General features: G+C 36.4%; 1 protein-coding gene across 1 annotated transcript in view; it reads right to left on the bottom strand.

Annotated features, from left to right (window-relative positions):
• Positions 1 to 23916, bottom strand: part of LOC136858052 (probable multidrug resistance-associated protein lethal(2)03659) — a 327592-nt gene that overhangs the window by 202363 nt on the left and 101313 nt on the right. Inside the window, exon 10 of the mRNA XM_068229848.1 lies at positions 3090 to 3376. Coding sequence (XP_068085949.1) covers positions 3090 to 3376 — 287 coding nt within the window. The remainder of the gene's footprint in view (positions 1 to 3089; positions 3377 to 23916) is intronic.

Genomic DNA, 23916 nt, shown 5'->3' with positions numbered 1-23916 from the left:
CTTAGGCCTAGAGATACTTAGTTCACTACAGATCAGATAATGGTCTGTATCATCGAAAAATCCCCGAAAAACTCGTACATTCCTAAAAGATTTCCTGAATTCAAAGTCTGTTAAGATATAGTCTATTATGGATCTGGTACCCCTAGCCTCCCATGTGTAGCGGTGAATAGCCTTATATATAAGTAATAATAATAATAATAACGTAAATGTTTCCACCTTTTCAATACTACAATATATTCACAAAATTATGCTTGAAGAATGTATTCGTAACAGCTAAACCCATACTAGCACAGAAGTCCAGCAAACGCTTCCCATTCCCATTAGCTTCCATATCTTCCCCACATTTACCAATCACCCTTTCGTATCCTTCAGTTCTATTCCCAACTCTCGCATTGAAATCACCCATTAGCACTATTCTATCCTTGCTATTGACCCTGACCACGATGTCACTCAATGCTTCATAAAACTTGTCAACTTCATCCTCATCTGCACCCTCACATGGTGAATACACGGACACAATTCTTGTCCTAATTCCACCAACTGACAAATCTACCCACTTAGAAATGGAAAATCATCTGGAGAAGACTCAATAAATGCAGAACTATTCAATTACTCCAGTGACATCTTCAAGCAAAGATTTCTCAATTTCATCAATTTAATTTGGAATAGCAACAGACCACCAGAGAATTGGCAAAAAGCTTTAGTTATTAATCTTCATAAGAAGGGCAGTATGAAAGATGGTGGAAATTATGGAGGGATAAGTGTATTCAACTCAGGTTACAAAATTTACTCCAATATTGTCAAAGAAAAATTATTCAGGCATTATGAAAATGTGACTGGAAATGAACAACATGGATTTCGAAAGGGACGCTCATGTTCTGATGCTTACTTTACCTTCTAAGTCTTAGTACAAAAACGCAGGGAATTTAACTTGAGCATTTGTTGATTTTATGAAAGCCTTTGACCTAGTTAACAGCAAGAGACTTCTTAATATCCCACAAGAGTTAACAGATAACATATACAACATGTACAGTTGACAACCTTATTGTAGTAAAGTTAGGTAATCATCAGACTGAATGAGAACCGATCAGCAGAGGTGTGAGACAAGACTGCAAGGTTGTGGACTTTCTCTTCTGTTGTTCATAATCTATTTGAACATCATAATGCAGGAATGGAGGCAAAATGTATGGATCAATCCCAGTCAGCAGATATCTTGCACATGTAGATGCAATACTCTTTGCTGATGATGCTGCATTGGTAGCATAATCAGAAGATGATCTTCAGTAGTCAACATTTAATCTCCAGGAAGTCTCTTCAAAATGTGACATGATCATTTCACCAGAAAAGAGCAATACAATGGCCTTTAAGAGGAAGGACCCTATCCCCAGTAAAATCTGTTTAGATAATAAAATTTTGGAAAATGTCAATTAATTCAATTATATTGGATACAATTTATCTTACCAAGGGATAATTGATATCTCTACAAAAATAAGCAAGTTTACCAGAACAACAGGAATTATAAATCACTTTATGAAGCCATCTCTTGTCCAAAAACACACTCGTTTACGTCTTTATAACACTTTAGCCAGACCAACCTTTTGCTACGGCAGTGAGGCATGGACAATAAGATCTCAAGACATTTCCAGAATTACAGCACGTGAAATGACGTTCATGCGCAGAACAGCAGGCTATGCAAAATGAGATCGTAAAAGAAATGAAGATGTGCTTAATGGACTCAATGTGAAACCAGTAATCAATTACATCTATGATTACTGAGAAAAGTTGAAACGTCACGTTCAAAGGATGGAATATGGATGACTACCAAAGGAGATCCTACGCCACCAACCAAGAGACACAAATCTATAGGACGTCCATTCAAGCGATGGAAAGAAAATGCAAGACCGTAATGGGCCACACGCCCCAATACTTGGAAGGATGATGGTGATGATGATGATTTAATTTTTTTGAAGGAAGAAGGGGGGGGGGGGGTCTTCTTGGATTAGGTACTTCCCCTTAAAACCGCCATCACCTCTACCAGAAAAAAAGTACAATCAAACCTCGTTAGTATGTTCCTCATTAAGACGTTTTCCCGCTTAGCACATCGTAAATTCGAAGTACTCGTTGGCTGAATGGTCAGCGTACTGGCCTTCGGTTCAGTGGGTCCCGGGTTCAATTCCCGACCGGGTAGAGGATTTTAACCTTCATTGGTTAATTCCAATGGTCCGGAGGCTAGGTGTTTGTGCTGTCCCCAACATCCCTGCAACTCACACACCACACATAACACTATCCTCCACCACATCAACACGCAGTTACCTACACATGGCAGATGCCGCCCACCCTCATCGGAGGGTCTGTCTTACAAGGGCTGCACTCGGCTAGAAATAGCCACATGAAATTAATAATAATAATTCGAAGTCCCGATTCTCATTGTATTCAATGTATATAAAAGTACCTCACTTATCACATCACGAATTTTCACTATTACTGCTTAGTATGATCACATTTTTCCTAACCCTGAAAATGTTATTTGTCATCCCTTGTGGAAGGAACGTGATTTCCAATTCGGGTAAGAACCAGTGCCACAGCTGTGTGATAATGGGAAAAGGCCTTGAATTCCTGAACTTCACAGAATAAATTGAACCTTTGTTGGAGCAAGCCATTAGCCTCAGAAATACTCTGTTTTGGCTGCTGGTTAGCAGTGAAACTGCAGAATAACACAATGAGCCTGTTTGTGCTGGTATTTCACATTTCGTGTTTAGTTGTACAGTCACGGGTAACATAATCGTGTGAAGTTGACCAGCATAGTGCATATTTGTCTTGTGATACTCTAATTATGGATACGGGAAAAGTTGGGAAATTCCTTACTAATGAAACAAAATTAAAGTTTGTCAGCAAATCAACTGGCAGCCACATCTTTAAGCGCGCAGAGTTGGCGTGAATGTTGAAACTCACAACTTTCAGTTTCGACTCGATGACTGAAATCGGTCTTGGTCGGTCGAAGTTTTGTTTGATTCAAAATAGCGACCAAAGTCATTCTGTTGCAGGAAGACTATTTATGAGGATTGTTTTGTTCTACTGACATGGCTTACCTGGCCAGACTGATCCTCGCCTTCTGACCTCCCGAAAGAGACGAGCCTCTCTCCCCCACGACAGTCATGTCACCGTTTGGGAACTGCTTGAAGTCTCTCCTCAGTGCACACGCCCTGACCACTTGGTTGTAGCGATGCTGGTCGAACTCCCGGCCAAAGATGATGTTCTGTCGCACGGTGGCAGCAAACACCCATGGTTCCTGAGAGGCATACGACACTTTCCCGTTCACGGTACATGATCCAGACACCAGAGGAAGCTCTCTCAAGATGACATTGAGCAACGAACTCTGTGGGAAAGGAATATCACTAGTATTCAACATGTACAGACTTATGGGACCTGTAGAGAAGATTAAAACAACATAAAAAGCAGAGATTATTTTAACACTATATGTTCTATATCTTTTATTGGTCTAAAATGGCTGTATAGGCTATTTAATGTATTTGGAAAGAAAAACTGGTACCAAATGACTGGAGTAAAGAAGGTGTCGCGGACCGGGCCTTGTGAAAGCTGAATGGGAGACCACCTTACAACACCTCAACATCTGTAACCATCTACTGCGTGTCAATGATGCCTACCTCCGCTCTGTCAGAGATGAAATCTGTCTTTGGCATTTTAAATATCAAGGAAGCTGATAACAACAACTGGACTGGCAGACAATTAAGAAGTGTCTTAAGGGAGAAAGCCTTTCATACATGGGCTTCTCATTCCTTGACAGGAAGGGGTATCTCAGTATACGCTGACCTGCCCAAAGCTAACTTCTGGGTGAATAATCGCAGTGGACAAACGCCCCTAAAATGCCGTCCAACGACTTGACTGTTCGAACAGTCCCTGGAAGGTGCACGAGTACAACCTGCTGCCCTCATCCTGAGCGTGGCGAAACTGAACTTTAGAACACATGCTTGGTACTGTACCCATACTGGATCATTTAGGGCAACTGTTACATAATTTGGTTTCACAAACAAATGTATAGATGGAATAGTTGGAAGAGAACCTCCAAAAATCACTTACCAGGTTTGAAGTCTCGTCCTCCCTACTTTCATTTTGTCACCGGCTGAACTCATAGCATACGGGCAATGGAATGTTCGAAAGAGAAAAATAGGCACTAGATAAAATATAACGAAAGTAGGATTCTTTCATGTGAGAGGAATACACTAAATTTATTAAATGAGAAGATTCTTCATTAAAATATTATCTGCTAAACATTTTATTCATACTGATAAATAACATGAGATGGTGCCATACTACAACATATGAACAAGAAACAGTCAAGAATAATGCAACAATTATATATAGCATGTTTTCGTGTCCTTGTAGTTTATTCATAGTTGTAGTTAGTCCTCGGCATACCTCAAATTATTCGATTACATTCTTGTCATGGTTTAAGAAAAAAAATATAAGTACATTTTATTTAAAACATGAGATTGCATCGCCGTATATCAAACACATGGTCCATTTGACCACAACAATTATATATTTACACTGAACACATACGTGTATCCTGGGTTTACCTAACAAATTAAATTCAAAGAAAAATCAGCCAACGCTGGAATCGAACCCATCACCATAGAACACTTTGGGAAATAATAAAACACATAAACACATTACATAAAACATATCAAACTTATATCACACAATAAATCTCGAAGATTATGGGTTAACCAAGCCATGATATCTGGTTAAATTCTTCGCTCCAACACGTGTCGAACACAGGTACTTCAGCTTCCAGGGTAAAAAATTTTAAACTCCAATCACAAGTTTAATTCAATGTGTAACATGGGAAGGGATTTATCCTTCGCAAAATCAGAAAATTATCCGCATTACTTAAAACGTATCATTAGAATGGAATTGAGACTGCTCTGGTGAATGAAACATTAGCCTGCTGGAAAATGACAAGCATTCCTCCCACCCTAAGTCCACCCTAATAAACCTGTCAATCATGACAACAGCTGTGTGACCAGGTCTGTGGCTACAAACACACTGAAATCGTAGTTTGTTCTTTCTTTCTTTCTTTCTTTCTTTCTTTCTTTCTTTCTTTTTCTTTCTTTTATATATCATCTCGGCTTATTCTCAAGTACGTATTCATTTGAGACCCATTACTTCTTATTATTCATTATTTGGCTATATATTCAGCCCGATTCAATAAATCACAACAGCCACAATTATTATTACCTTTTATCATTCCAACAACACAACATGTTACAGCTTCACCCTTCCATATCATGCCACCGCATCTCAATTAATTCACAGAGAAGACTCCGTTATTACAGGTTATTTAATTCTTCTCGCATATCTCTATAATTCGCAAAATACCTCGGTCTGGGACATCTTTAACGATCAACTATTATCATACAGGATTTATAATACCTGAACCACCCTGAAGCGAACATACAGTTTATATTCAAACTACTATAAAAATCTTTACCAGATAATAACATTACGAATAAATTATAAGTTTAGCTAAATCGCTATTCTTCCCAAATACGTGCTTCATATACACTATGAATTTAAGGAGATCTATATAATAATTCGTGCAAATAGACCTGCTAAATATCAATGATTATTTTTAAATCATTTTAAAATCCTAAAATAATAAATCTTTCCCAGTCACACACGTATGGTGTTCCCTACATTTTTAATGATTAATTATATATTTTAAATATTTACAAAATAAAAACTGCTACTGGCATGCAAATCTCGTGGTTTATATATTCAAAATATGTACTTATCACATGCTGCGTATGGTCTGCCGTCATCTCGAGGCACATCTTAGGTTTTTACTCCTTCATGATGAATGGTCTTCTCTCTGATAGTCCTTGGTTCCTCTCCATACTACCACGATCCAAGTCACAAACTGTGGTCTTCTTAGTTGAGTCTCTGGACGTTCCCTGTAGAAATGACTGCAGGCACTTAGGTGCGACTCTTGTAGGCTCCAAATCTTGGGTTCGACGTTCACTCAAGAACATAAGGTAAAAATGGGAAATTAGTTATTGAACACTGTTTATGTACTTTCAGAAGGGATCTACTGCTGGCACGATACACCAATAATTTTAAATAGATCGATGCAAATAGTGGCAAGTTTGTAGAAATCACTGTTCATTTCCCCATTAATCACACAGTCTATCACCACGAGTGTCCATGGAGTATGCAAACGCTAAAATTTGTCAGGAACAGTTATTTAATTTTATTAAATGTCACTCACTCGTAAAATGCTTTGGATCAGTTATTACTGATGATTGCATATAATTAACTGTCTCACTACCTCTAAACAATCTGACACGTTTGCCCTTTCATTGGTGATTGCACCATGAGCTGCAACTGACTGTTGTTAACAATTAAATGTTAAATATTAAAATAAGGCTTCTATTCCCCAATAATGCACATTGTCCGGTACCACACGGCTTATTCCGCGATATCGCACTGATGTGTTTTTCTTCTATAACACAATACTTCATAAACTGATATCCAAGTTCACTCCTAACGTTGTTAGTACCGCAGCTACACAAATGATAATGAGATACTGTATCTAGGTCCTGGCTCTACTTGTAGCCTCCAGACAAATGATCAGGGGGGAGGTGAATTATGCCCCTGCTGAAAATGAAGGTCCGTTGATCGGAGTCTTTCAGCGACATGATAACAATCAAATTATAGCTTGTGACCTCTACTTTTTACTGGTCGCACATAAAACTAAAGCGATCAGTGGGTCATTCACAATCTCAAAAGCGTCCTTTTAGAAGATTACGCGTCATGGTTCATTATGCAAGATCTCCCACTTTTTTCCAAACGTTGTCAGATTTCAGCAGTCGTACTGCTATATGACAAGCGTCATTACTGATCCACTATTCAAGTATTGCATTTATATGCATCAACAATTAGCATTAAATACATCGGTTCAAATGAGACCTGACTCATAATTTTCCAAAAATTATTTCAGATGAAGGTGTTATTCTTCCTCTTTTTAGTAAATTATAGGGAAGTGGTACCAGTGAATGCGGTGTTGAATTAGTAGAGGACATTTATTTCTCAGGGGTTAACACACCTTAACTCAGCCCACTCTCCGACAACCTATATCTCCACGCGTAGCGTCATCTTCCCTTCTCGCTTCCTCGGAAAGAGAGCGCGATTTCAAGGTTCAGCAGTACTGCGCTATCCTTTTCTCGTTACAGTGCAGAAAACTGCTCCCTTCGGGCTGGGGTATCACAAATCACACCCCGGTTCGGCATGTAGACTGCTAATTACTACATTATATGTCACAGAATGTTGTGGAAAATGGCATATATAATTGACTAGACCTCCTAACATGCCTATGGCATGGTGATGAACGGTTACAGTACCTGTCCCAAAGGAGCACTGCAAAGGAATAATCACCATCATCAGCTCTAACTTCAGCACGTGTGTCTTCTACAAGGTCGGATCAGCACGCTGCTTTACTATTGGATCCAACTAGATGTTTCTAAAGAGACATTGAGCACATCAAAATCAAATCAAAATCTCTTTATTTGCAAATGAGGTGTCTACCTCGGTGGCAAATGGTACACTAAAATACATTATTGTCAAGCACTAAATATTAAATTAACAAGAGAAGAAAATTTTTCCTATAATACAATATTATACAATTTACGCTAACAATGTTTTCTATTAAACACACAGCTCATCCTTAATAAATTTATATTGTTTACAAAATTCTAATTATATCTCCTGTACTACTTACAAATATAGTCAACTGATATACAGTATGTGGAATTGCTTCAAATGATACTATAAAACTGGTATAACATTAATATTTACATTGCATTTATTTATTTACTATTTTTTTTTTTTTTTTACCCATTCTGGATCCTAAGTAGCATAACGACCTGCTGCGTCTTAACCAGAGCCCCTTTTGCCACCACTTTTCAGAGTTCCTGAAGGGCCTTCACAGCTACCGTAGCGGTCCCAGGGCCCTCGAAGTCCCCACTGTACTTCACCCCTACAGGCAGTCCCCTACTTTGGCTGTCCAAACTCCTTAGACCAGGGGATGGAATTAATTTATTCACGCACATTTCTTTATTTATAATAACCTGCACCGGTCGAATGCCCTCTAACACTTCATTTATTTTCTCTGTTGCTGTTTATTCTCTTCTTGAATATCTGTACAGATTTTGGAAAAGGATCAAACACTACCCCTGGTAAACTGTTCCACTCCTTCACACCCTTCCCAATGAATGAAAATTTACCCCAATCGCTTCTGCTAAAATTCCTTCTAATTTTATATTTGTGGTCAGTCCTGCCGATATAATTATTTTCCAACTGAAGCCTCTCACGGATATCTCCCCATGCTTCTTCTCCTGTATAGGCTCTATATAATCCTGTAAGTCTAGTTTTCTCCCTTCTCTTACTTAAAGTTTCCTACCCAAGTTCCTTTAACATTTCTGATACACTACTCTTTCTCCTGAAATCTCCTGTTACAAATCTTGCTGCTTTCCTCTGCACACTATCTATTTCTTTTATTAGGTATTCTTGGTGAGGATCCCATACACTGTTTGCATATTCCAATAATGGACGAACCATACTCAAGTAACTGTTTTCTTTTAATTCTTTGTTGCATCCTTTAAGTAGCCTCATTATGACATGTAATGATCTGTATGCTTTCCCAACAATGTCATCAATATGACCCTTCCAGTGCAAATTACTTTCAAATCTCACACCTAAGTATTTGCACTTGCCATCTTTTGGGATAACTACCTCATCCAAAGTATATTCAAATTCAGTTTTAAAGCTCCTGTTTGTAAAAGTTGTAACAGTTGATTTGCCTCCAGTAACCTTCATATTATTTTCTTCAACCCATTGTTGGATACTTTCAAGGTCTCTTTGTAATTCTGAACAATCCTCAATGTTGTTTATTTCTCTATAAACAATTATGTCATCTGCATACAATCTTATTTTTGATGTTATATTGTTCCCTAAATCATTTGCGTATATTAAGAAAAGTAATGGACCGATTATACTACCCTGTGCAATACCCTTCCAAACTTTCTCTTCCTGAGATACATTATTTCCTACTTTGACTTTCTGAACCCTTGAATTTAGAAATGCTTTTATCCAGCGTGTAACCCTTACGTCCAATCCTATTCCCTCCAATTTCTTTAATAATATTCCATGTTTCACTCTATCAAAGGCTTTGGAAAGATCTATGGCTATGCAATCTAACTGACCTCCTGAATCCAACTGATCTGATATGTCCTGCTGAAATCCCACCAGTTGTGCCTCACAAGAATATTTCTTTCTAAATCCATACTGGCTCCTCATGAACCAATTTTTATCACCACATATCCCTCTGATGTACTTCGATATTAAACTCTCCAGAATTTTACAAACTATACTGGTCAGGCTGATTGGTCTGTAGTTCTTTGGTTTCCTTTTATCACCCTTTCCTTTATAAATTGGTATTATTATAGATTCCTTCCATTCCTTTGGTATTACACTATTATTTATGACATAGTCAAAGAGAAATTTTAAATAAGGCACTATGTACCACCCCATTGTCTTTAATACCTCCCCAGTAATTTGATCACTTCCTGCAGCTTTTCCTTGCTGAAGCAGTTGGATTTCTCTGAAAATATCTTCGTTTGTGAATGAGAAGCTTCTTGTTTCCCTCTGTCTCTCTCCCTCTCTATCTTCTGTTTCGGTTTCCAACTCTTGACAATCATCTACTGAATCTCTAAATTCCCTACTAAATAGGTTTGCTTTCTCAGTATCTGTTAAATAGTGTTCACACCCTTCTCCCACCACTGACTGAGGTTCACATAGAAAAGAGATACAGTAAAACCTTGTTAAATCGAAGTCTTTGGGATGCTAAAATCGGATTTCGTATTACATGATTTTGAATTAACCGCCACCTCGTAATTCAGGAAAGTCAACCCTTGCCGTGACACAAAGTATCATAAGATCCATTACTGCATGCAATTATGCAATTAACCTTGATTCACAGTTTAAACCTTCAAATGCCATGAAAAAAAAAAAATTCCACAAAATTTATCCAACAAGGTGCATTTACAATATTCAAATAATGCACTTGGATAACTCACGGGCAAATATAATCTCACGCGACAAAAGGAAAAAAAAACATGATTCAAAGACGAGGAGAGATCTATGCTGGCTTTCGTGTGCAAGTGCTTTATTCGTTGGATTACTGTACATTATGCATTTTAAACGCCTTGTACTTGAACGGAAAGTATCCGATACCCTTTAAACATTGTGGCTTATCCAATTTCCTATGAAGAAAGTTCAGAAAATTCAGAATTGGCAACCGGCGCCACGTCGCAACATATTCTAAGACCCATTAATGCATGCAACCACCTTGAATCACAGCTTAAACCTCTCAAATGTCATGGAAAAAGCTATTTCCGAAATGTATCCAACAAAGTGCATTTACATTATTCAAATACTGCACTTGCATAAATCACTGGCAAACATAACCTCACGCAACAAAAGAAAATGAAACACGATTCAAAGACAAGGACAAATAATGCTGGCTCCCTGCCTCCTCTGTGCAAATGCCTTATTTTTTGTATATATATATATATATATATATATGCCGTATGGCTTTTAGTGCCGGGAGTGTCCGAAGACATGTTCGGCTCGCCAGGTGCAGGTCTTTCGAGTTGACTCCCGTAGGCGACCTGTGCGTCGTGATGAGGATGAAATGATGATGAAGACACCACATACACCCAGCCCCCGTGCTATTGGAATTAACCAATTAAGGTTAAAATCCCCGACCCGGCTGGGAATCGAACCCGGGACCCTCTGAACCGAAGGCCAGTACGCTGACCGTTCAGTCAACGAGTCAGACTTATTTTTTTACTGTACTGTTTACATTTTTAGATGCCTTATACTTGTCCGATGCCCTTAAAACATTGTGGCTTACCAAACTTTCCTATGATGAGGGGTGGAAGTCTCACTTCTGTCTGCATTGCAAGCTGTGTGATTGCAACACAGTACAGTGACCCCACCCTTGTACAATATCCCTGCCTGGCACCTCCGTCCTTTAAAACGATAAGTCCGTTTGGGCTCAACATTTAAAAAAATATATTGCAGTTTCATCAGCAATGCCAATAGTGTTTAGTGCGTATGAATTGATTATATGAGCCACACTTTTTGGCCAACTGTCGGCATCTCTAGTGTTCACGGATTATGCTTCTCCATACACTGCCTTCTACATAATATTGTAGCGTTCCTTAAAACGCTAATACAAAAGAATTATGATTTCACTTGAACTTGGCAAACATGAAGCATACTGTAGTGACAGTGCGGAAAGCTACCCTGCACATTCCGAAAGACACGTTCTATGATAACATGGAAAAATTTTGAATTTAAATTACTCTGTAAAATACTAATTTTTTTAAAAATGTAAAGGCAGTTTTGAATTAAAAGTCTGAGTTTCAGTAATGGGAACGACATCGTTCTACACATTACGAATTATCTGTATTTTGAATTAAGGAATTTAAAAAACATGCAAAACTGTATCTCATGTTTCGAGGAATGAGAGCTTCTTTGAATAAGACGGGATATTGAATTGAGGTTCTACTGTATAAATATGAACCATGCCTTCCATATTTACGTGAATATTACAACATCTGCCTTGAACATTGGTCAGTTAAAGGATTGTTATTTGGTAGCAGAGAAGGTAGTATAAAATATACCTGGACATTTTGAAAGGGTTAGGTATCTCCAGAAATACACTCAACAGTATCATAATAGGCGTTATCAAAGACTCATTAAGCATTCTGCACTACTATCTTTGTGTTTCATGTGAATCTAGTCTACTTTGTGTGATAATCTCTTATGAATCTGTTGCATTTACCTTCCATTAAGTATGAATCCAAGCAGTTATTTATTTTTTCCAAATTGTAATATTATGTCTACTAGCGATTTTGTTAAATTCACGATCCTTGTCATTGACGCAAGTGTAATAGACTAATATAACTTGGAAAAAATATCCTTTAACCTATAGGTAAATAATGAAAATATTGATCTTCTTCTTCTTCTTCTTGCGTTCTGGCCTTCTAAGGACCACGTTACAATTTCAATTCTTCCTCCTTAGTTGATCTTTCCTTTACTTCCAGTATTCTTTCATTGTTTCACTGTGCTTCTTTTCCCTGTCTTCAGTCCACTTTGTGCCTGTTTTCTTTTCCTTCCTCCTTGGAATCCTTCCATTTGTAAGACTTTCTTCCTAAAAATCTTTCTTTCCAATAATTCTTCTTCTCGTATGTTGTTTCTTTCCAGGTCTTTCTGGACTTCTTGAATCCAGGTGGTAGTTGATTTTTTTTCCCAAAGGTACTTGAAGATTCGTTTAGTTAGTCTATTGTCATTCATTCTGTAAATGTGTCCAAGAAATAGCAATGAAATTTATCAATCAAGATAGTTAGTCTATTGTCATTCATTCTGTAAATGCGTCCAAGAAATAGCAATTTCCTTTTTCTTATTGTTTCTGATATGTTTTCTATGTTCTGGTAAATTTCATTGTTACTTCTTAATTTCCAAAACTCTGCAATTCTTAGAGGACCTAATATTTTCCTTATAATTCTTTTTTCTAATATTTTTAATTTATCAAGCTTGTAGTTCAGTGCTAGACATTCGCTGGCATAAAGGCATTCTGGTTTCACTACTGTGTTGTAGAGCTTTATTTTAAGTTTTGTTGATAAGCACTTTTTGTTGTAAGTATTCTTAGTTATACCGTAAGCTCTTTCCATCCTTTGTATCCTCTCCTCTATAGCAGATTTTTCTGAACCATTTTCTTGAATTGTCTCACCCAAATATTTGAATTTCTTTACCTTTTCTATTTGACCAATATCTGTTACTAAAAATTTTGGGGCACCTTTTTATATTCGTCAAAAATTTTGTTTTCTCGGGAGAGATTTCAAGCCTGTCATGTTGGCTGTCTTTTCAAGGAGATTGACTTGCATTGCTGCATCTGTAAGGCTTTCTGAAAGTATGGCAAAGTCATCTGCAAATGCTAGGCAATTTATTGCAACACCTTTGTTCTTCTTCCCCAGCATGAGTGGCAATATTTTGGATTCTTTGAGTTTTTCATACCAAATTCTTATAATTTTCTCCATAACACAATTGAAAAGGAGTGGAGATAGACCATCGCCCTGCCTGACACCTGTATTTATTTTGAAAGGTCGAGATATTTCCCCCATAAATTTTACTTTTGAGATAGTGTCTGTAAGTATTTCACGAATTAGGTTTGCCAATTTAGTTTTAACTCCAAATTCACGGATTACTTTATCTAGGGTTTCCCTATCAACAGAGTCAAAAGCTTTTTTAAAGTCAATAAATGTTACAACTATGTCTTTGGAATTTATAAATCTGTGTCGAATTATAGATTTCAGATTGAAAATCTGTTCGGAGTAAGATCTTCCCTCTCTAAATCCACCTTGATATTCACCCAACTGACTGTCCAGTGTCGGTTTTACTCTGCTTAGTAGTATTGTTGAGAATAACTTGTAAGCAACTGGCAAGAGAGATATACCTCTGTAGTTGTTGACACCTTGCTTGTTACCCTTCTTGTGTAATGGGTGTATTAGAGCCACTTTCCAATCCTCTGGGATCTTTTCTGTTTCAAAAATTTCTTCAAAGATTATTTGTAGATCTTCTATAATTTTTGGTTCAGCCCATTTTAAAAGTTCAGATGTTATGGAGTCCTCCCCACTAGCTTTTGTTATTTTTAAGATTTTTTAATGCTTCCTTAATTTCTTCCGCTGTTGGAGGAATTCATTTTCGTGAATTTCTGAAAATTCTAATTTATGATTTGGCTCAGGGCAGTCAGCAGGTGTTCGAAGTGTTTTGCCAGAATCTCATAATTCTCGGCATTGTTAAGGCCAATATTACCATTTTCACCTCTGAAGCAAATGCTCCGGGATTGATAACCTTTCAGGTTACTCTTAAAGGTCTGATAGAAATTTCAGGACTTATTTCTTACAAAATTATTTTCAATTTCTACTGGCTGCGATTTTTCAAAAGATCTTTTAACCTGCCTTAATATTCTTGTTGTTTCTTTTCTTTGTTGTTTAAATAGCTCATAGTGTTCATTCTTTCTGGAACATTTCCATTTTTTCCGCTTTTTCATTCTTTCCATAAGTGCTTCCTCACATACGTTATTCCATCATACTTTCTTTTTAGTTTTAACTGATCCAAATACTTTCTTCACTGCACTATTAATCTGTTTAGATAATTATGGCCATTTGCCATGCTGAGTTATTTTAATTTCTTCCTGAAAGTTTTCTATAGTTGATTATTATTATTATTATTATTATTATTATTATTATTATTATTATTATTATTTTACGTCTTGGCAGTGACAAGATCAGTAAGTCTGTTGTGCATGAAATGATCGAAGATTTGGTTGGTAATCACCCGTATATTGACATGGAAAGTGAGTATAAGTAATATTTAATATTACAAGTAACAACTCTCATTATTGTTCCGTATTGAAGATGACGTTAGGCATAGATATCAAGGATAATTTAATAAAAAACCACCTATTCAATACTTTCCACGTTTAATGTGGTTATTATCTACATGATTTTATGTAGACTTATTTGGTCAGGTACATGTTTCACCCATTATTTTGGGCATCTTCAGCCTGTAAACAACCTTTAGGTCAAGGTTTGGGACCTTTTTAACCAATATAAACATACCAATATATACACTATATACAACATATACATTATATACAATATATACAAACATAAGTCAATACAGTAAAGTTTTTTGGTCCTAATCTATCTAATATGGAAAATGTCCAAAACTAAAATGGATCTTCTTTTCGGTGAAGAGGATTGCATATCGGGGTTTATGTGACCCCTATATCATATTAAGTTCTTGACGTATCGTGTTTGGTGACAGGATGTGTCGTCAACAATAAGTGGAGATTTGAACTGATTGTAGGTTGGTCAAGATTGAAAATATAAATTTAAATTAAATGTGTTTTAACTTGGCAGTTCTATTCTGGTTAACTTAAAATGTTCAAAACTAAAAATAAAATGAAACGGATCTTCTTTTTTCTTGAGAAGGGGTGATATTAAAACTGGAGCTTGTTTGACCCACGATTTTCATTTTCATGTTCTTGATGTAACTAATATTTAAATGTGTTGTCGTGCACAAGTGGAGATTCAAAAGCTGATTGTTGTAGGTAGACTGGTCAAAAACGTTGTGAATGAAACTGTTAGCGTCTTGACTTTGGGTCTCATGTAACGTCAAGGAATTGCTGTTAGCTGTTTCATAGTTTTAGGCTGCTGCTTAATTGGGAAGAAACATCCTAGACACTTGATACAGTCTTGTGTGAAAAAAGTTCCCGTTGAAGTGTTGCTTGGTCTTTGGGAGGGATCTTAAGAATATCTGTAATGAAGTAGAAAAATAATTTTGAATTAAAAATTTTTGAGCACGCGTTGTGATAAAATGTATTAAATTAACACCTCTTAACTGTAAAATGACTTACTTGTTCAGTTAATACTAGATGGATCTGTCTGTTCCGGCAGCGCCTGTCTTCTTGATTTATGAATCTCACGGATACAATATTCAGTAAAGCAGAGTATGAAATTTTAAGCATAGGTCCAAAACATAACTGGAATAACGCCTCAATACTACAGAACGTTACTACCGCAATAGCAGAAACAGAATTAGCCATACAGAGAATTCCGCATGAAATACGTGAAGAAGTTAGACACGATATTGTAAAAAAACTCCCGCAGTACATCAATAGAATACAAGAAAACATATCTAATAGCAATAAAATGGACAAAACACACATTAATAGCTTAAAAGAAAAGGTCAAACATGATAATCTCCTGATAACAAAAGCCGACAAAGGGAACACAACGGTAATTATGAACAAAGATATATACATTCAAAAAACAAAAGAATGTTTCAATAATAACACATTCCGCACAATACGTAAAGACCCCACAATTACAGTACAAAGAAACCTAAAAAACGTGCTTAAGAACACACGTTTTTTACTCGCCGAAGCAGAAGCAAATAGCTTAATAATAATGAACCCCCAGTTACCGAATGCTAAAGCTCTTCCCAAAATTCACAAAGAAAATACCCCTATGAGAACCATAGTAAATTATAGATCTAGTCCCACATATAATCTCTCTAAATTTATTCAGAAATTTCTAACGAAATTCTATAGATTTTTGCAACAAAACAAAGAACTTTAAGTTAGATAAATATCATTCCATAGCCTCCTATGATGTAACAAATATGTATCCAAATATCCCCACTGACAAAACCTTAAACATAATCAGAACTAATCTCAAAACATATAGTAAATTAAGCACATTGGAAATTGAGGAATTTATGATATTACTCAAATTTGCAGTCAATAACAATTTCTTTAAATTTCACGATACAATTTATCAACAAACAGGTCTACCTATGGGATCACCCGCCTCCGGAATAAGAGCAGATATATACTTAGACTACTTAGAACATACTGCATTTAGTAAAATTGAAGGAATATCTTTCTGGTGCAGATTTGTGGATGATGTATTCATCATCATCGACAACAGAACAACCAACGAAAATGCAATATTGGATAAAATAAATGCCATAGATACATGTATACAATTCACCAAGGAATCTGAGAGTAACGGTCAACTAAATTACCTAGATCTAACGGTTACTAGACACGAAAAACATCTCACCTTCAAAATTTACCGGAAACCTACACATACAATAAACACCATAAAAATAGATTCTAATCACCCTAATCCACATAAAAAAGCAGCATATCAAAGTATGATTTATAGAGCGTTTAATATACCGATGTCAAAAGCAGATCTCAAAGATGAACTACAACTAATTCACGAAATAGCTCAAAAAAATGGTTATAGAAAAGAAATGGTTAATTCCATCATTCGTAAGTTCAAATCACGACCCAACACCACTCTGACGAAAACAGATCAACCCAGAAAAAATTACGCAACTTTCACTTTCAATAATACGGGCGTATATACACTAACCAATGTTCTGAGGAAGCATAACATTAAAATAGCATTTAAGACTACACAAAATAATAGGCATATCATATATAATAGCAAATCAGTAAATAGTAGTAACAAATATCTTCAATCAGGAGTCTACCGAATGGAATGTAACACTGTTTAACAAGTTATGTGGGGCGTAAGGCAGGAATTTCACGACTAGATATAATGAGCATGTAAACGCAATTAGGCATAATCATTTCTCGGCAATAGGGCAACATATGCATGAATATAAGCACAATTTTACGGACATAAATAACGATTTAAAAATATTAAATGTAGAACCTAACGGTCCTTTGCTTAATATAAGTGAAGAATTATATATAACACTAGATCAGTATGCAAATCCTAATTATAACATAAATGAGTTATCTGAAAAAACTAATATTTTGTTCAATAAAATCGTTCCTATCTTAAAAAACGACTACGTCAAAATAGTCAACAGACGACGTCATACACAAGCTACGGCGCAGACAGCGAACCTCAGTGACTCCGCCCATACACACGTAACAACCTCCCCTACTTATCCCTCCGCCCCTCTCACAACAGACAACACTAGAACCATCAGTACGAGGTACATTACTCGTCAAACGGCCAAGAAACTTGCATTTCAAACATCCAGCAGTAAGTAAATTAATTCAGGCTTTACAAATTCACACAATATTACACTTCTATTGAAATCTAACTCACTTCATTCATTTTGGCTTACAGACTTTACCAGCCTTTTAAAAAAAAAAAAAAAAAAAAAAAAAAAAGGGAAAGGGAAAGGAACCACCACAGTCTTACGGCATTTGATGGGAGAAAACTCCAGAAGTTAGGCCAGAACTGAATCATACATATATTCATAATTTAACACGTATCAAGCTTATATTGATCCATTTCACAGTTATAGGAATGTGCTGTTATTTACAAATGGAACCTATAAAGTTCAACATTCGACATATATAAGAAAAGGCAAATTATGGAAATATAACGCAAGAATCAAGGCCAACACGTTTCAGTGTCACTAAACACACTGATTATATTACTAGACATTCAAGTGTTTTAAAACTTCTGTAGTAAATGATAAGCATTCAATTTAATAGACATTTATGTTTTATACAATACATAATCAACATAATATGAAACTTGTAATTTTATGCAAGAAGGAACTGACATTTAATCATTAGGTTTAAAAGCCAACCATACATGGCATATTCAAACATTATTAATATCTGATGTTATATAAGACAAATTGTTATAATATTTTACCACATAACAACGCAAGATCCAAGCAATAAATATTTTAGACTTTAAAGTACAATGATTAGACTTTAAAGTACAATGATTAGACTTTAAAGTACATTAGTGTGTTTATGTAAAAATATTTTATAGAGGTCAACACGCATTTATATTTTGCCTAAAATAATGTCACTCCAGCAATAAGGTATAAAGATGTAACATGATATTTTATTATAATTATCACGCAAGCTTTATTTATCAAATTTTACTGATAGTCTATTCACGATTGTACATAAGTATAAAAGGGTTTCGATTCAACAGAATAAGCAATACTTAAGATACATGCTTAATCAACCCAAGGATGCATTCTGTCAGCCCAAGGGCATGCATATAATGGACAAAGATTTGTAATTTTAATTTTTAATTTTAACACAACGCTTAGAAATTTGTAAGTTTTTTAGATAAGTTTTCACTGAAAAATTATGAAACAATACATCATGAAGGTCTTTCAGAGGTATAAGATAGAAATGCAAATGTGATTCTGATATAGCTGAGGATGACCTATGAAGGGTCGAAACCGGTCCTAGATTGTAATAGTTTACAAGAAAATAAATGTATTGATTAGGTGGAATTTTTCTTTCCTTTTATGAAGATTTTATGAAGAGCGCCTGTCTTGTCACCATTTCTACTCCTGGTGTTGTACTGGTGCGGTAATGGAGGGGCGGGGCATGGAGGGAGAGTGGGGGTAGGCTGGTCTATGGGCGTGTGTGCTGTTGCTGGAGGGGAGTTTCTAGAAGCAATATGGGCGGGTTTAACTTTTGGCATGATGGATGAAGCATTTGAGTGTGGAGATTTAAATAATTGAGGGATTTTGTTTTGATCTGAATTCACGATATTAATTAATCTAGGTGTTAATTCATACAAAGGATTTTTAATTTCATTGACGTCGTTGAGATTTTTATTTTTATTGTAGGTTTGGTCTAAAGAGATGTGTAGGTTTTCCAGTTCATTCATTAATTTCCCTTTACCTATGCTTCTAATGATGGTAAGATCTTTCTCTATGGATGTAAAGTGATGGCCCGTTTCTCTCATATGTTGGCTCATCGCTGAGTACTTATTGTGTTTTTGAGCATTATAATGTTCCAGATATCTTGTGTTAAAGCTGCGGCCAGTCTGTCCGATATAAGAAAAACCACATTGTGTACATGTTAGTTTATATATGCCGGACCTTGAATAATGGTTGCTATTGTGATTGACCTTGTTGTGGTTAAAAAATATGTTTCGATTAGTGTTAACTGTCCTGAAGGCTATATTGATATTGTGCTTCTTTAAAGTATTTGCGATCTGATGGACGGCTGGGTTGTTATATGTAAATGTGGCGAAACTAGTTTTTTTACGTTTTTCTGGGATGAGGTTAGTGGACAATTTAATTTTGATTTTATTAATCAAACGGTTGACCATATCTATTTTAAACCCGTTCAGTTGAGCAAGATTCCTTATGTACTTCAGTTCAATTTTTAAATTGTTGGGAGAAAGAGGAATTTTTAAAGCTCTATAAATTAAATTATAGAAAGAGGCTTGTTTTTGGGACTTGGGGTGTAGTGATGAATTCATAATAGTTAAGGGAGAGTGTGTAGGTTTCCTGTATATTCGAAAATCGAAGGTATTATGTCCGCATGTAATAGTTAAGTCCAAAAAGTTTAATGAGTTCCTAACCTCATCCTCTTTAGTGAACTTAACATTGGGGTCAATTTTGTTTAAGGACTCCAAGATCTCGTCACTATTAGTGACATTTTTGTCGAAAATTATGAAGGTATCGTCTACAAATCTCAGCCATAAACATACGCCTTTTATTTGTGTTATAATTTTTGTGTGTTCTATTGTGTCCATATAAATGTCTGCTAAGATGCCAGAAAGAGGGTCGCCCATCGCTAAGCCTTTTTGTTGGTAAAACTTTCCATTGAAAGAGAAAAAGTTGTTGCTTAAGACAAAATTTAATATCTTCATGAATTCTTCAATTTCCATCTTACTAAGGCCGCTGTGTTTATTGATATTATCACTGATAATTCTTACAGTTTCTTTGGTAGGGATGTTTGGGTACATATTTACGACGTCATAGGAGCACATTGAGTGATTGGGGCGCAGCTTAAACTTGTTTAAAATTTCGCAAAAAGTGAATGAATTTTTTAAAGGGTGTTTATTATTGAATACGTAATGTTTTTTTAGAAAGCCGTGAATGAATTTTGATACTTTATAGGTGGGGCTGTTTCTACAGTTTATGATAGGGCGTATTGGAATGTCCTTCTTATGAATCTTTGGTAAGGCTCTGGCTGTCGGAATACTAGGGTTCATGTTAAAAAGTTTTTGTTGTTCTTGTTCATTGAAAAGAAAGTTAGAACTTCTTATTAGAGTTTTTAGATTTCGCTGAATTCTCCTGGTTGGATCTTTGTTGACTATTGTGTATATTTTGTCCTTAAAAAAGTCTTCTGTTTTTTGAATGTATGTGTTTTGATCTAGGAGAACTGTGGATCCTCCTTTGTCCGCTTTTGTGACAATAATGTTGTTGTCGTCTATTTTCTTTTTTATGTTCTGGATCAATTTTTTGTGGTCGAAATTTGAATATGCGTTTATTTCTTCCGCTAGTTTTGGTAGTTTCTTTTTTACCTCAAATCTGGTATCATTTTGTGTTTCTAAAGGGAGTTTAGAAATGTTGGCCTCGATCTCAGCTACTGTGTTGATAATATCCGTTTCTTTTTTCTTGCTAGGCCAGTTATGTTTTAAGCCTTTATTCAAGATCCCCATTTCTTCTTCAGAGAACTGTACGTCTGTCAAATTAACTACTGTGGGTGTATTGTTCTGTGAGGGAGCCGCTTTTTGCGTGTCTGAACTACGTTTTGGTAATTGTGATTGGGATGCTTTTAATTGAGATAGTTTCTTGTCGAGAGTAACTTGCTTCCTATCCAATAAAGCAATCAGTTTATTGTCCACATGTAGTTGGAAAGAGTTCCATTCTAACGGATGTAAAGCCTGAGCTAACGCTAAATGAACTCTATATAACTGCAGATTTAAAAGCGACTTCTTTTTATATGACGCTTTAATTTCATTTCTTAACCAAATGTCATTGACCTTGTTTTGAACTCTAATCAAACTTTGGTTAGATAAGTTTTTTCGCTGTGTAAGTTTCAAAAATTTTGGGATCAATTTTAGTTCTAGACACTGTTTTTGAAAGGCTATGTCTTTAGTTAGTTTACAAATCTTGACCTTAAGGTTGAAGTACCTATTTAAACGGTATTTTGCCTGGTTGGCTACCAAATTACAAGTAACAACTCTCATATTGGTATGTTTATATTGGTTAAAAAGGTCCCAAACCTTGACCTAAAGGTTGTTTACAGGCTGAAGATGCCCAAAATAATGGGTGAAACATGTACCTGACCAAATAAGTCTACATAAAATCATGTAGATAATAACCACATTAAACGTGGAAAGTATTGAATAGGTGGTTTTTTATTAAATTATCCTTGATATCTATGCCTAATATTTAATATCCGTGCTTTCAACATTTAATAGGATAAACTACGGCAGTGGGTGAAATGTTCAAGATATTGACATTGTGTGTTAGTGAAAATGTGTTTTTAGGTTACCTAGTTCTAGTTTCATCATAGAAAATGAAATGATCGAAGATTTCGTTGGTAATCACCCGGATATTGACATGGAAAGTGAGTGTAAGTAATATTTAATATCCGTGCTTTCAATATTTAATACGATAAACTACGGTAGTGGGTGAAAAGTTCAAGACATTGACATTGTGTGTTAGTGAAAATGCGTTTAAAGGTTACCTAGTTTCGTCATAGAAAATAACAGAGAATAGATATATCTCTGCGACCTGAGTCACGGCCAGCTGGACTCCCTACTCACGGCACGATGTTGGGAGCTGGAATCCAGTGCGAATATGTGGATTTGAATCCAGCATCTATGGAACATGGCCACAATATCATGGACGTGGAGCGCACGCATGATACATGCAATAGAAGTATTGAGCAGAATGCGAAAACGAATCTGAGCCTTGATATCGCTCAACAAATTATGGAGGATATGCTAAAAGAGGAAGAACAACTGGAAATCGCCAGGGGCCTGTTGAAAAGTATTCCTGCAATTCAGCAGAAAAATATGAAGATTGAAATTCAGCAAGGTTTAAGGAAATTGGAGGAAGCCCTAGATGCGGGATCTACGCACAGAAAAGCCTGGAAAGCAACTAGAGCATTAATGCAAAAGGATTTGACCGATCAAGAGAAAGTAGAACAGAGCACTGCAAACAGAAACGTAGAACAGGATAACTGGGAACAGAGGGAACAGAGGCAGAAGAAGGCAGATTAAGATGAAGGTACTCAACCTGAACCAGTACCGGTATCTGAAACTGTTAAAAAGAACGAGCAACGGAAACGTTCAACTATAAGAAGCCGCCCAGAAGCCGTACTTATTAAACCGATGAATGGCAAGACTTTTGCAGATGTTGTGAAGGATATCCGCAGCAAGGTGAACCCAGAAGACAGTGGCACCAGTGTTAGATCGATCAGGAAAACTATGTCTGGAGCAGTTCTTCTTGAATTTAATAAGGCCACGGAAAAGGAGAATAGAGACAATTTTAATAAATCACTTAAAGGCGCTCTTGGACATGATGGCGAAGTAAAGGTTTTGACGCCTAGAACTACATTGGAAATTCGGGATATGGACAGTGCCACCACTATTTCCGACGTAGAGGAGGCTGTAAGACGTGAATTAGAAAATCTTAATCAAGAATTGAAGGTCTCAATCACAAATCCGAGCAGCAGGGGACATAGAAGATAGGGAGGCACAAAAGCTGTTAGACATAGGCAAAATTAAACTAGGCTGGCTATACTGCAGAGTAAGACGGTGGGCCGTAGTTCCTCGGTGCTTTAGATGTCTGTCATATGGGCATCAAGTACGAAACTGTCAAGGATTGGACAGAAGTAAACTCTGCTTTAAATGTGGAGAAGCTGGTCACAAGGCAGTAGGATGCAAAACGAATCCACGATGCATAATTTGCACAGATATGGGCGTTGAAGAGCCAAAACGACATCATGCTCTTGGCTCAGGCAAGTGTATTGTGTTTCGTGAAGCACTAGAAAAGGCCAAAAAGCAGTGGTGAATGGTACAGATCCTTCAAGCCAATATACACAGGAGTCTAACTGCCAATGATCTATTGACGCAGATAATCTATGAGATAGGAGCAGACATCTTGATTCTCAGCGAACAATATCAAGACAGAGAACAACCAGGCTGGTTCTCAGACAATCTAGGGACAGCTGCGATATGGGTACCAGACCTTGGAAAATACTCAGTTACAAATCAAGGATGCGGAGATGGGTTCGTCTGGGTCCAAGTTCAGAAGGTAATTTTTGTCAGCTGTTATTTTACCCCGAACGAGGCTATTTCTGACTTCCAGACAAAACTAGATGGGCTTGAAGATACTCTGCAAGGGATGAACACTAACCTAGTTGTTGCTGGTGATTTTAATGCTCAAGCAGTTGAATGGAACATGCCTCAAACAGATTCTAGA

This window comes from Anabrus simplex, chromosome 1 (assembly GCF_040414725.1).
Source record: "Anabrus simplex isolate iqAnaSimp1 chromosome 1, ASM4041472v1, whole genome shotgun sequence".
Lineage (NCBI taxonomy): Eukaryota > Metazoa > Arthropoda > Insecta > Orthoptera > Tettigoniidae > Anabrus > Anabrus simplex.
The sequence above is the reverse complement of the archived record's forward strand: the minus strand, read 5'-3'. Positions and strand labels throughout refer to the sequence as shown.